Source organism: Cuculus canorus, chromosome 2, assembly GCF_017976375.1.
Source record: "Cuculus canorus isolate bCucCan1 chromosome 2, bCucCan1.pri, whole genome shotgun sequence".
Lineage (NCBI taxonomy): Eukaryota > Metazoa > Chordata > Aves > Cuculiformes > Cuculidae > Cuculus > Cuculus canorus.
This window is the reverse complement of record NC_071402.1, coordinates 31,393,429-31,408,432: the sequence shown is the minus strand read 5'-3', so window position 1 is coordinate 31,408,432 and position 15,004 is coordinate 31,393,429. Positions and strand designations below refer to the sequence as shown.

Sequence of the window (15,004 nt, the reverse complement as noted above, 5' to 3'; positions counted from 1 at the left end):
AAGCCTAAAGCCACTTCAGTAAGCTACAAAAGTAAACAAGAGCATAGACTTCTAACTCACCATTTTCATCCTCAGACCCAACTTTAAACTTATTTCAACTTGGGAGAGAATTATGCCCCTCCGATAAACATATTAAAACGTGGAACCAAATTTGAAAACTTACAGCCAAATCTAGCCCTTATTGTACACAAACTTACCAAACAGAGGTGACTACCTCAATTTCCTGGGAGGTTGGTTACTTTCAAGTGGTCCCCCCTGAGAAGCACAAACCTTTCTAATTTCTGAAGTCTCATAGCTCGTCACTACATGCTCTTGGAGCCTGCAAAGCTGAAAAAATACACTTTTTGCCAGAATTTCCACACAGAACTCCTGGTTGCATGGCTAAGGTGCACTCTTGCTGTAGTCTGGCTCCTTATTCAGCTATCTATAAAGATAATTTTTTTGCTTAGTAATTCAACATGTTGATGGCAACCACCAAGCAGATACTCTCTTCCCTTCTCAGGCTTTGACTAACAAAGCTTAAGATTTAAACTGGTGCTGTCACACACGTGTAACCAGATTTATATTGCATAACACTCAACAAAGTATGATTTCCACAGCACAAGCAACTACAAGTAGCAAGCTGAGTAGAAATCCTATTAACATTTTTGCTCTTGGTTTATCTGAGAAGATAGTGTTAAATATCGATGAAACTGTAAAACCCCGCCTAGCCAGCAGAAGTGTATGGGTGCAATAAATATGCCATCATACATGCCTCAGAAATCTCTCAGGTCATAAGAACATGTTCCTGCTCCTCCTTCCCCCTGAGGTCAAATTACACCTTTAGACCAGTAATGCGTTTTGCCACAAACCCTTCAGGGAATCAGCCTGTCCATGAGGTACATAAGAGCAGACAACAGACATCAAGTCAGTTACATAGCTCACCCACGCAGATGAGCCCCTAACAAAGACAAGCCCGTATTATCCATCTATCATTTCTCACCCACTGCAGAATTTTCCTAAGCCCACCTATAATAAAGAAAATAGCACCCAGCACGGAGGTGCTAACGGCACACCAACAGGTTGCTGCTATAAAGTACTCCTGCACACTGATGCAGCAGTTCAGAATTATTGGGTATCTCTCACTTGAAAACAGAGTAAGTTGACATTGTTTTCCCTGCAGCATCAAGCAAGGTTTATCACCTATTCCATTACAGTCCAGCATTTTATCACTCGCCCATCCAACCCTGCAGTACCTGAAGAATCCCGTACCACAGGAGTTTGACTGCTACTTGCCTATATTGCTACACAGCATACCCGGCTGGGCAGCACCAACACCCACAGTGCTTCCAAACTGATTTTGAGCAACGGGTCAAAGTCACCAGCCAAGGGACCTTGAATTGCATTCTGTCAGGGCTGCAAATTTGGTCAAACTCAAGATGTGGGGCTTGAATATTTCTACACTGTTCTTAATCTCATTGTAAAGATAAGAGGGAGAATCCTGCAACTACGCGTGCAGTGAACCAGGAGCAGTTCACTAACAAAACAACTGCACTTAGAGGCTTTTTTTATTTCTAATATAATGCAGATAATGCATCTACCTTTAAAGAATTATGACCACTGAAGTTCTTATTATATTAATAAGTACTTTGAGATTTTCATGTGATTGATATGTCCTTGAATGACTTTTAATGCTGCTTGAGCTGAGTAAATCCTGTTAAGAGACATTTGCTCCTACTCCAAGTCAGACTAGGGCAGTAAATTAAATGAAACCGTTAGCCTAGAAAGATACTGCTGTCACACAAATCAAAAGACAGCCATAAAACACTGATCACTCCAAAAGCAAAGACAGTGAATAAAAGGGTCAAGAAAGTCTGTCCAGACATGATATCCTAGCAAAGAGATAAAGCTTTCAAAGATTTCCAGGTCCTAGAAGAACTTGAGCATACCTCCCTTCCATCAGACCACATTTCAGACAAGGAACATCAGTTTTCGCCTCTGGGTGACAATAAAAACAATCTATAATTGAGATTTTACAACCTATAGAGGTTCAGATCAGAAAAGTACTGATCTCTGATCATAAAGATGCTAATATCTTGAGATTTCCAAGTAGTATTCATGTATTTATGCATGATAGCTCTGTCCCAGTCCATTCCACACTTAAGTAGGTTCTCCTAAACATCAGCATGCTTGGATGAGCCGATGATCTTCAGGCTCCTCACTTATATTTAACAACAAAGTAAGTAGAGCAAGTTAAAACATTTATTTTTCTGAAGTATATGAGAGTGAACAAAACTGCAAGGACACCTAGACGAGCACAAAGTCAGGCAGACATTTTCCTGATTCTGGTACAGCTGATGTGGTGGAAACTACAAGGGGGAGGGAAGAACTGCAGTGGGTTTGAAAGATAGTCTTAAAGGAAATTGAGCTTCAGTCATAAAAACTGGGGGTAGGGGTCATGTGAGAAAAGAAGACAAGGAGATTCTTTTGGGGTTTTTGCTTTATTTTGTACGGGTTTAGAGGGGAGAGTGCTGGTTTCTGTTTTGTTGGTTTAGTTGTTTGGTTTTTTTTCAAAGAAAGCACACCTCCAGTGCTCTTACTGAGCAGCAGGTGCAGAACTGCACTGTTTATATTAGTCACATCCTCACAAAATCTAACTTGGAACTGAAAATCACTGCAAATCCAAAGAATAAAGCTTTGCCCTCTTAAGTGAAGTCTAAGTTTAGCATCACTCCTTATTGCACAAGCTAAGCCATCACACATTTCACAACTGTAAGTGTCAAAAAAATATATATATTTGTGGCCGCTTTAAGTACTGCTCATGTTCCAGTCTGAGTTTAATGGATTGGTTCTGCTTAGTAGATTAGTCTGGCAAACTTTTCAACCTTTGTGCTTAAGGATTGGTCTAGCTGACACCAAGCAGGTTACTGTTACATGAGGTCTGGCGCATCATAGCTCAGACATCAGCACAGAAACTACTCAGAATAATTCAGAGCTTAAATAGCCATTAACAATGCAACTCACAGTTTTTCATTTTGCATTGCAAGATAAAAAAATGGATCAGGATATTGAAACAGAGAAAGTCCAAGCACTGACTTGCCTACTGCTCGTTCCGAGTTGTCAATCCCCAAGTGTGCACTTCAGCTAGGGAGCTATGGTAATGGTGTTATTAAGGAGCCATCGCACCTCTCAGAAATGCTGCTGCCACCACCCCGCAGGAAGGGGAAACAAAACCTCTCTAGTGACATTGCTCACAGGCTCAGCAGTATCCCAAGGACTTTGTATTACCAACAACCTTCTCCCCAAATCAAACTAAATTCTAGGTGGATTTAGAATAAAAGTCTTGGAAAACGGATACTACAGAAGTTTAGTTATTTTACTTCACGCTTGCTTTGTCCTTGACTTATCAGTTCCCTTTCCCCAAGAACTTTAAAAGTTATCTCAGCTCTTCGTGACAACACACAGAGGTCTTCCTTTGATGTCTGTAGTCCTCTTTCCATTTCATATTTTCACTTTCACAGAAGATGCATCTTGAATAGGAAAGTACTTTTCATCAGGGACGGGAGGAAAGTATGCTACTGTGATTCACCAAGGTGAAGTTTGCTCTTGAATCGTAAACAAGAAACAGAAGCATATTAAAGACTCCACGTACCAGTAAAAATGACAGTAAATTTATTCCACCAAAGTTCTCCCTTTTAGTGTTTACTCCAAAAATACTCCCTTGCCACTGCAGGAAGCATTCAAGAAGTTGGCCTGCAGATTCCATTGATGCTTGATTTACTTCCCTTTTTACGCAATCTCCAAAAATCTTTCACACCAGAAAACTTGCTCAAGTGACAAGCATACAAGCCAATCTAAACCATTCTCCTTCAGAGTATTAATTCCACCAATTTTTACCTGCCACTGCCTGGGAAGATGAAGAAACTAATTCTCTCTGCTCACCAGTGCTCTTGTCAATCATAGCACTTGTGCACATCTGCATTCCACACAGGAAGACTTCAAAGCAGGACACCTCAAATACGCTAAAAGAGTGGCATAAGTTTCCCAATTAAAGATTCAGAGAATGTCTCATTTGCAGGAACAAATTATACACGTAATAGCGTGACCAACTTGTGGCTCAGAGGCTGGTGTTTTGAGCAACACATCCAGAGAGGCATGTTAGGCAAAAGACTCACCTGCCATCCCAGGCATGCTCCCACAGCACCAAATGCCTCTTCCATCGACTAAAACCAAGTCTTCACAACCATGAACTGTGGGGAAATGTACTGAACAAATACCCCCATACACACTCCGGCCAAGTCACAAAACTTTTGCTTCTTCCCAGGAAGTGCTCTGTACTGTCTAACTGCAGGCAGTTTGTGTGGCACTGCACATGGCAGCAGTGTCCTGCAATGTCTGCAGCATGTCTCTGGCAGCTGTTACATCCCAGGTGAGCTTCTGGGCTTTTTCCCCTTCCTTGATGGGAAACACAGTTAAGTTTATATTGAACAGCACCGGTTGCTGGAACTGAATCATAAAGGATGCACTTGCAGTAAACATATTTCTCTGACCAAATTAACTGTTGGAGACAGTACAGTCCAAAACTGAATTCTGCCCCCGATACTAAATACTCAGGTTTTCCTTTATAAAAAACATGGTTGACTGAGTATTTACAAGTTAGCATGAAGGGCAGGAAAACAGGACTTGTTCACACGCGGAAACCAGCATCTTATTCAAAGAGAGACATTCAATCACTGCATTTTACTTTTCAGAAAAAGTTTTTAGTGTCCACGTTCATTCTACTGGACTAAGTAAAGTGCTAGCATGTTTTCTAGCAAGGCACTGAACCTAGAAAGCACCATTATTTAGACTGATCGGCAGTCCTGGCAGAGCATTAAGATCAGCATAGAAAGCTCAAGTAGGAGTTCAAGAAACAGACAGGTCTCTCTTACCTCAGCATTTAAGTGTGTTAAGAACTGCAAAGGTAATTCAGAAAAGGCTGGTAGTTAAGACTAATTCCTAGAAACAGTTATTTAAATGGTAACAGCAACCGTTTATTCCTTCCTCAGTGTCTTCAGAGAAAGGTTTAAAGTGGGTGTCCAGAATGCATCTTTACTGCAGTTAAGGGTTTATCTATCAGAAAACACAACACTACAGCTTTAAAGTCTTCCCTTCCTTGCAAATTACTGCATTTAAATCATATGACAGTAGTAGCCAGTTAGAAGCCACAGTAAAGGTTTTAGTAGTTAAGCTACATAAATTAAAGGACAACTTCTATGGAGCACAGAATCACACACACACACTTAACTTTGGTTTAGGGTTTCAGCCCTCCGCCCAAGCTTGGGACTGAGGTCCCCATGCACCCTGGAGCAGGAGCTGGTGGGGAAGATGGCATGCAGGGGCCCAGACATAACCCAGTACCTGGGAGAAATAGGGAGTCAGACCCATGCAATGATCAGTCTTGCTCAGTAAGAAGACCAAGAAGGAGGAACTGCTTGACAGACAGCAGCATAACTTCAACTTGCCATTTCAGATGCACCACCTGGCCAGACAGCTATCTCTCTGGGATCCTTTGCAATAACTTCTGCTCCTTCAAGTGACTCTGGAGACAGTGATGGACCACATGGCAATGCTTCAGATACAGTGGGTGGATTCAGGATGCACCCCTTGCTCCAGGGCCCATACATTACCTACTCAGGGAACTATAGCTGCCTGGCAGCTGAAGAGTCTGCCTAGAAGGAACCAGGCACAAAGGGCTGTCACAAGCCAGAGGAGAAACCCCCCAGAGGGCGAGAAGGTAAAACAAAGACCTTCCAGGGAGGCACCAGAGCAGTCCCAGGAGAAGAGTAAGACTAGAACTCACTGCAGGTCTATCCTTTTACTCAAGATCAAATCCCCTCCGGCAAAAAAGTTTTGGAGCACAGTGCTGCAAGGGCTCATCAAGGAGATGAAACACACAGCTGTGAGTGGTGCTTTTAAGAGCCCATGGCTCCAAACACAGCACGTCTCAGTAAAATGGCCCATTTTCCTTCTGCCAAGACAGCGACATCTGGCAACACTAAAGTCAATACTTAAATAAGGCTCTTTCCCTTCTCTGTGCACTACGCTGGTACCACTCCTCATGTTCCTCATCCTTGAACGCACGTCAGCTGCTCAGCAAACCTCTTCAGGGACTGCCAAGCACAGATTTGAGTGGTGCTATGGAAACAGCATGCAGCAGCACGTGATCCACTTATGCAGACTGAAACCCGTCTATGTTCAGGCATAAAAGTGATGAGACATCAAGATACACTTCAGCCAGTGTGAGCCGTGCCCATTTCATACCCCTGATCCTTCGTTTGGGTTGGAAGTACTAGTTCCTACTTACAGGACAGCTTCTTTAAAGATGTTTATAAGGAAGTCCTTGTGCAGCTCCACTCCTGGGAGCCTGTACGAGGAAAAGCAGGGGACATATCAGAACGCTAGACTACTCTGCAGAGGCTACAGTGGACCAGAAGATGCAGGTTTCAAGAAAGAGCCTTCTTTGAAGGCAGCCTTTCCTGCCAGCAGCTACAGATACCCACTATTGTGTGAGTATTCCCAGGGACTGGGCTGCTGTAGGGCACTGCAATGAACTTCGGACAGCAATGACTCAAGTGGAAGCATCAAGGGGCTGCTTTGAAATTCTGCTACTCTGATCAAGTTAATCAAGATTTTCTAATTCCATGATGTGATGCATATTTAAACAGAAAACAGTCAATGAGAGAGGGATGGGTAGGATTGCTTTTTGGTCATCTTAAGAATCCTGCTAGTAGTTTAATTGAAGTAATCGAGGAAAAAGTAAAAAAAGCAAAACTGAAATGAGTAGCATCCCCAATGCTCACAGCTAAAAAACACAGTTTCACCATGCTAAAAAGGAGCTAAGAAGCATTACTTACAAAGCTTCTTTATTCATGTTTTTGAGGTTTTTCTCATGAACAAAGATCAATGCCAGGCATGGGATCTGACCCTACAGAAGCATGGCGGAAACATCTGAATGAAAACACCAGCTCCAAATCACATCCCTTGGCACATCTTTTCACCTGTGTGCCAGGCTTAGGGGGCTCCGATGAAACTCCACTCCCCTCTAGCTGCTAGAAAAGGGAAAGCAAACCTGCCATTTTGCCTCTACTAGCCTCTACCATCACCCACAGCAACCTGCAGCTGCTCACCAGCCTCTGTTACTCCATGATACCATATTGGCATGTAATGGGTCATAAGCTTTGAACCAAGTTTTGCAAGCCTCAGGACCAGAGCCTTGTCAGGCTTGTTCTGCCTGTGCTTTTCTTGCTCTGCCTACAGCTTTGTTTTACTTGGTGTAGCTCAGAAAGTAGAGACACAGGATGTGACAGTACGGACACGGTATGCTTAGTAATAAGGGATCAGGGTTGACACTCAAGACCTCACAGCTATGAGAAAGTCAGTCACTAATGGAGATCTGAAGCTGGAGGAAACTATTTTAGAGATAATAAAGAGAACAAAGAAATAATACCTAACATACATAGAGGACACTTCATATAATGTATCTGGATGTAGCATGGAGCTTGCAGAGCAATGAAAGAAAAAGTAGATGTGTGAAAAGCACATTAGCAAATGTAACAGGATGACTCCAGTGGATCCAAGCTGCCATCAACATCATATTCCTCCCAATAAAGGATTTACGATAATGTCTCTGCCATCACCAAAATTACACTACCAGCCTCAGAAGCCATTGGAAAGATTGGAAAGTAAAACACCAAGAACAGTTAAAACACGTAGAAACTAAGTGCGTATAACAGTACCTTTATCATTACTGAATTCATCTGCATAGTCTTTTTCTGTAATAAATTACCTAAACTAACAATCATTCTTTAATTAGATCGTCAAAATTTCAATTATAGTAACAACAAATTATTGGCTTATATATATACACACAGACATACAAAGCGTGCTTCCTCTTTGCCTGTGAAGTTTTCAAGCATAACACATGGCTGTTGCGCTACTGGTAGGCTACAAGCAGGGGAGGGACAGTTCAGAAGCCAGTCACTGAACTGTCGGTGGCACAGTATCTTCCTGCAGACCTTAGTTCTGCAGGAATTAATCACAGAATGATAGAATCAATCATAGAATCATAGAACAGTTTGGGTTGGAAGGGACCTTAAAGATCATCTGTTTCCAATCCCACTGCCATGGGCAGGGACATCCCACTAGAATGGAGGATCCAAGGCAGGGTATACATACGCTGGAGCACTCCACTGCCAGTGAGCATCCCAGGACCCTTACTGCTCTGCTCTCACACTCCGCAATAGAGAAGTCAGCTTGTGGAACAGGAAAGCTGCATCTTTCAGTGACTGCATTCACACCACAATAGTAGTGCTGGTTTCTCACTAGATAGCATCAGTCCACCCCTTTCAGTTCAGGAGCAAGTAATACCACAATGAGTGCTTTTTCTCACAACAGCATCTGCCGGCAGCCTGCACGCTCTCCGCTGCACTGTCCCTTCTACAAAGGGCAACTGGCTGCAGATTCATGCAAATGATTTACACTATTTGTAGCTGCAATAGCAGAAAAATCCATTTAGTTGTCTACAGCTTTGTCAGAGCTAAGTGTTTTTATAGCAGGGCAACCATATTCAAGATCAATTACCCTAGAGCACCGTGTCATTCTGCCAAGCTGGCCAAAGCCAGCACACAGCTACATGTTCTTTCATTTCCCTTAATCAGGGGCAGAAGAGGAAGAAGACCAAGACAAAAAGGCAGGAGTGACACTGAACATTCAGGAGAGATCCAGATGAGAAAGTTATGGGTAGCTGGTCTGTTAACACAGTCTTTTTGAAAAGAAAGGCTTGTAGTTGAAAGCATACACTCCAGTACCAGGTTTTTGAGCAAAAGCTCCCAGTCTCTCTGGCTAATAAAACACCCACAGACAAGGGACTTTGAAGATGTTTGCTACCTTTAACAGGAGAGAAAGCTGTCCCTATGGAGTTTTAAAATGAAGCTGACACAGAGTGACAGTTTTGGCTGAACAAGGGCATTTCAATTTAGTGGTTAATCTCACTTAATGCTTGCTTTCCCTTTCAGTAACCCTTTGTTTGACATTTTTCTGCTTACTCACTGCAGGATATTAAAAGGACAAGGGTAAACATCTCCTTTCCTCCATATAGCAGATCTCAAATCAAGACTGCCTCTACTACTAAAGAATGCAGTGGAGGAAACGGTGGGGTCATCATCATCCTACTCAGAGATGAGCTTCTCTTAAAACATCAAAAACTCCATACCCATCAGCTGTCTGCTGCCCAGGGTTCCGCAACTGACATGGTTGTTCTCTCCTCTTAAACTAAGAATGGAGTTGTTTGGCATTTTTTCTTTTGAAAGCTGGTCAAGAAACATTTGCTTTAAAAAAGACTCCCTGCACTGTATCTGCTGCCATGGAAACATCACTTTTTGAAGAGACACAGCTGATGTCCTCCCTTACCTGCAGTAATGTCCAGCAGCTTCAGGAATCAGCAATTCACAACCAATTCACTGATTTTGTGTGGCAAATCTAGTCCCTTGACTACACACAAGACTTCTCTTGTAACAGCTGAGGGACTTCCCCCTGATGAAAGCTGTCCAGACCCTTTCCTGTTAAAGGAATAAACTGTCGTGAAGGAAAAGGGAAAGCCTACCCAGCACCCCAGCCTTTACAGCACTCAGGGCAGCCAAAGCAGCTTCGCGCTGCCCTCACCCAGCAGGGTCAGTACAAACATGAGAAGCCCAAACACCCATTTCATTCACCACCCAGCTTCTCCTGGGACTACGCTGAGACCTGGCTCATGAAGCAGGGGCTGTCAGTAAAGGGCAACTGTATTGAGCAGCTGCAGAAGACAAGGAAAAAAAAAATGCATGTACAAGATAGAAAGGAGCAAGAAAATGAACACAAATAAAATTCCAAAGGCAGCCTAGTGGAAGATATGGTTATTGCTGGCCCCTGCAGATGGAAGGGGCCATGCTCAGAAGACTCCAAGCACAGCTGAAAGCAGCTCAATAGCACTTGTGCCAAGGCCAGCTTTAGGAGAGGTGTGAACACGTGGCAGGCAACTCCAGCCATAAAAACCCACAAAGCACCCAGATCAAGCAGAGCAAGGCACTTGCCCAGCCTGTGCCAGCGCAGGCCAAGGAGCCAAGGCGCAGAGCTTTGTTTTAAGCCAGCAAAGTCTGACAAAGTCTTCAAGGTCTCCTGTTGCTTATATTGGTCTTTGCAGTGAGAGAAAGGGGAAACCACAAGGTGTTACACAGGGCTGCAAAGTGTAGGAAACTGGAACAAACAGGACTTGTATCAATTTTATGTCTTTGGGATTTTAAAAGCCCAGAGCAGTTACAGCTTGGCCTCATTGGAGGATCAAAGGAAGCAGATCCTTAGATATGCTTTCCCTCCCCAAAAAGGTCCAAGAACAGGCTTTACTGTGGCTGGGTGAAGGATTTTCTTGACTGCATGTGACAGCACTGGTTATAGGGAAGAGGGACAGAAGATCTGTATACACCGTCAGCGACTGACTCCTTTTGCTGTTGGAAAGCTGGATGGGCTCCCTCCTCCACCTCCTTCTGAAGTGGGTGCAAGTCCTAATCAAGGGTTCAAGTTACCCTTCAATTCCCAAGTGCTGTAGAGCAGGAACAGCTGAAACTGCTCCAGTCTCCGGCTGCCCATCTTGTGCTGGTGCACAAGCAACTGCTTGTGCATCAGCTGCTCCAGCGTCCTCCAACACAGTGCATTTATCCCTGCATTTCAGTACGTTATTCACGCACTGGGGGAGGGAGAAGGATAGCAATGCCATTAAATTACTCACATAACACCACCCTGTCAAGCTGGGAACCTCAGCCTGGGTCAGAACAATGACTTTTCCATGCAAGACAGAGGAAGACTTGCTGCTCTTCGAGAGACCTACTGTTGCAACTGTTCTGCTATTTTTGTCCTCCATCTTCATGACACTGCTACAAACACTCAATTCAGTGAAATCATTCTTCCTTTGCAGTTCTGACAACAGCTGTCCACTCCTATTTACTTACAAGTGTTTCATTTCACAACTGCAGGTTAAAAAAAAAAAAATAAGTGCTTGCCTACAGTGCTGCAAGTACCTAGCGATAAAGAAAACAAATAAAGCAGTAAAAAAAGGTGCAGCTTCCTCCACTAGGGCAATGGGGCAAATTTGGTCCTGCCAGCAACAGGAACATTAAAATCCATTCTGTCAGCCCCCACATGTCAGAGCACATCAAGGCTCTACGAAAAAAAAGGCTTACACACTCTCTGAAGAAATCATGTATAGCGGTTTGGGACTCCTAAGTCCCACAAAGCCAGAAGATTTTGAAAGACACCATGTCATGTAAGTGAAGAGCTGCTGAAGCATAAGAGGAACCCCCTAAACACAACACTGGAGGTACAGTATTAGTAGTTAACTGTGTCATGCTGCACATGTCCAGGAAGCTGCTCAGAGGCACAGTCTCCTCCTATGACCACATCAGCACATTGCTTCTACGCTGTTGGGGCAGCTCCATCCTTATTTTTTCCAGCACTAACAGTAACAGTGGCAACCCACAGACAGACTCTTCTGCAAGCAAAACCAGATCCACAATTTTTTTTTTTTCTGGGGGGGGGCAAGCCAGCATCTTTGTGAAAACACAACTGCAGTTATTAGTCTGTACAGCAACTAAGTCCACACAGTGAAAGAACGGATTTTTGATCATGGTAACAAAACGCAAAGCAACAGAACAAGGGAATCACAGAATGACACGAGTTGGAAGGGACCCACAAAGATCATCAAGTGCAACTCCTATCCCTCCATCGGACAACCCCAAAATTCAGACCATGTGTCTGAGTGCATTGTCCAAACGCTTCTTGAATAATGTCAGGTTTGGCGCCTTTACTGCTTCCCTGGGGAGCCTGTTCCAGTCTTCCACCATCCTCTGAGTGAAGAGTCATTTCCTAATATCCAACCTAAATCACCTCTGGCATGTCTTCCTGCCATTCCCTTAGGTCCTATCATTGGTCACCAGAGAGGAGAGATCAGCACCTGCTCCTCCTCCCTCCCTTGTGAGGAAGAGATGAGGGACTCCTTATGTCAGGAGACTATTACATCCATTTGTCTTGAGACAACAGTACTGCTTTCGTACCTGTAATCACAGAGCAAGAGACCCCAAGCACTTGCAGCCCAAGCTTTCCAGAGCAGCTGAAGCGCACCGAGCACCGTGAAGAGGCACATAGCCAAGCTAAACATCCCTTTGCTGAGAACGGATACTTTAAGTGAAAAACAGCTCAACGGTTCTCATGCTGCTGCTGGTAGGCTGGTAATGACTGTTCAAGGACTGCTGCCACGCCTGACTGCTCGAGAGACAGGTAAGTCTTAAACACACCATATACCTGGAGGATTAGCCTTGTCTAGTTTGGCCACAGTCTTAACTATGATCTACATTTTCTCCCCACCTCCTAACTTTCACTAGCTGAGAAAGCTGTCATCGTAACAACAGAAAGTACATCCTCTGACTCACACTTTTAAACAAATTAATTTCTGGTTAGAGGTGGCAATCCAGGATGTTTAAGCCCAAGAGACAGGACCTGGCAGCCTGGATTTTAGCCAAGTACACGGCTTTGGTGAGTAATACCGTATCATCATGCACAATTTCCAGTGCAAGCATTGCAGTCTGCCAGGGAGACAGGTCTCTGAGGTCTAACTAGCAGGGTATTACAAAACACTAACACAACAAGCTCAAGTGTGTTGCTTATTCTAGAATTTTTTCCCCTGTGTCTGTAGGTCTTCACTTCACCTAAAAAGGAAAACAGCAAAAACACCTCCAAAAAGAAGGCAGAGGAGGAAGGTGTTGCACCGTGTTTGCTCCATAACAACCACTATGTCAAGCTACATACACTATCCTGATATACAACCTGGGGTGTGGTACCTTCTTTATACAAAACAGTATTTATACAAAAAAAACCCAGTTCAATAGCAAAAAAAGTCTCAGCATTGTGACAAAGCCTTTGAAGAGATCCCAGTATTTACTCTCTATTTCTATTACAAGTTGTCCAAGACCCTGCAGTTGCAATAAAGGTGTTTGCCTTTTTAATAGGATTAAAGGATTGCATGCAAAGAAACTAAGCTTGAAAGAACTTCAGGATAAATACTAGAATCTATGTTAGTGCTTCCACAACTAGAATTAAAATCTTGATCAAACAGAGAGTTGTGCTGTTTTCTGGATGTACAGTTGTTTGTCAAACCTCAAGAACAGAGCTTGGAGGTCTGTTTTCCTTTCCTTTTTTTTTTCATTTATCCATATTGAGATAGACACAGGATTTCAGAATGGCTGAAGGACCCCCCTCTGAGGAGGTTCAGCCTCTCAAAAGATTATCATCTGCAAAGACAACGCTAATTGTACAAGTGCACAACAGCAGCCTCGAAACAAACAAGCACATGGAGAGACCAAGCTCAGCTGGCAGAACGCAGAGCCTTACCGCGCAGAGTCAGGGGTTACACTCAGTGCCACGTGTGCCTCCAACACTGCTGCCACCACAAGTGAACGTTTCCAACTGTCCCAAACACGCCCAGCAGGAAAACGCTGAACAAAATCTGTCCAAGGGCACAGACACTGCGCTGTGCCAAGCAGCCCTACCAGGTTACTCAAACAAAGTAGCTTATTGACTCTGTCCTGCCTTACTTTAGTGGAAAACAGCTGGTGTGTAGTTCAGGATAGCGTCATGTAAAAGACTTGGACTGATGCATGGATGAGCAAGATGTATGCAATATACCTTTGCAGGAGCTTTTAAAGTACGGGAAGTGTGCCTGGGGAAGTTGTGGCTGCCTGGAGGCGTTCAAGGCCAGGCTGGATGGGGCCTTGGGCAGCTTGATCTGGTGGGACATGTCCCTGCCCGTAGCAGGGGTTTGGAACTGGATGATCTTCAAGGTCTCTTCCAACCCAAACCATTCTACCACTCTATGATCCCGCTTTGCACGCACTCAGGCTGGCCAGCATCGGGGCGAATCGCACCCCGGAGCAGTCTGGAGGTACCAGGCTGGGGTCAGAGCTGGGATGCGGAGGGTTCAGAGGAAATAAATCCTGCCAACACCACCAGTTAATGGAGCGTCACGCACCTGTGAAACGCAGTCTACTCTCACTCCTGGGCAAAACCGGGAAGTTTCTTCTCCCCGCTAATGCCCGCACCCACTCCCGCATCTTTCCCACGCAGCTGGGCTCAGCTTTCCCACGGGTCTGGACCCTCCCGGCGCGGAGCCGCCGCGGGAGAGGAGGGATGCGTGAGTCACCGCGGGACGAGGGGGATGCGGGAGCCACCCTGGGACGAGGGGCATGCGGGAGCCACCGCGGGACGAGGGGCATGCGGGAGCCACCGCGGGATGACGGGGGTGCGGGAGCCACCGCGGGATGACGGGGGTGCGGGAGCCACCGTGAGAGAGGAGGGGATGCGGGAGCCACCGCGGGATGAGCTGCTGCCGCCCCGGGACACGCGTCGGGGCCGCGGCAGGCTGCGAGCGGAGTCCCCGTCCCCGCCCTACCTTGTTCCCGCGGGGGCTCCATGTCGGCCCCGTCTCGTCTCCCCTCGTCTCGGCCGCCGCCTCCCCCCGCCCGGTGCCGGGTGGCAGCGCAGGAACCGCCCGCGGGGCGGAACGGCCTCGCGTCAGCGGTGCCCCGTCCCGCCCAGGTGCGGCGCGGGGGGGGCGGGGCGGGGGCGGGGGGGGCGGGGCTGGGGCTGCTCGGGGCGGGAGCGGGGAGCGCGGCGCCGCGGAGGTGCGGGACCTCAGCCCCGCAGCCGCCGCCCCTGCCGATGCTCAAGAGGTCAGAACCGGCCAAATCGCGTCCTGGGCAGCATCAAAAGAAGCGTGGCCAGCGGGGCGAGGGAGGGGACTCTGCCCCTCTGTTCCTCTCTTGTGAGACCTCGTCGGGAATATTATGTGCGGCGCGGGAATCCGCAACGTAAGAAGGAGATGGAGCTGTTGGAACGGGTCCAGAGGAGGGCTACAGGGATGATCAGAGGGCTGGAGCACCTTCCATGCGTGGACAGGCTGAGC

At 45.8% G+C, this 15,004-nt stretch overlaps 1 protein-coding gene across 3 annotated transcripts in view; it reads right to left on the bottom strand.

The window, feature by feature from the left end:
• Positions 1-14,636, bottom strand: part of LOC104068087 (tumor protein D52) — a 125,418-nt gene extending 110,782 nt beyond the window's left edge. Inside the window, exon 1 of one of the 3 annotated variants that reach the window (XM_054058554.1) lies at positions 14,492-14,636. In XM_054058554.1, the coding sequence (XP_053914529.1) occupies positions 14,492-14,513 (22 nt within the window). In that variant the 5' untranslated portion in view covers positions 14,514-14,636. Of the gene's footprint in view, positions 1-6,033; positions 6,055-13,434; positions 13,454-14,491 lie in introns of those variants that run through there. The other 2 variants (XM_054058558.1, XM_054058559.1) reach the window with 2 other exon arrangements.
• Between the last annotated feature and the right edge of the window lie 368 nt (positions 14,637-15,004).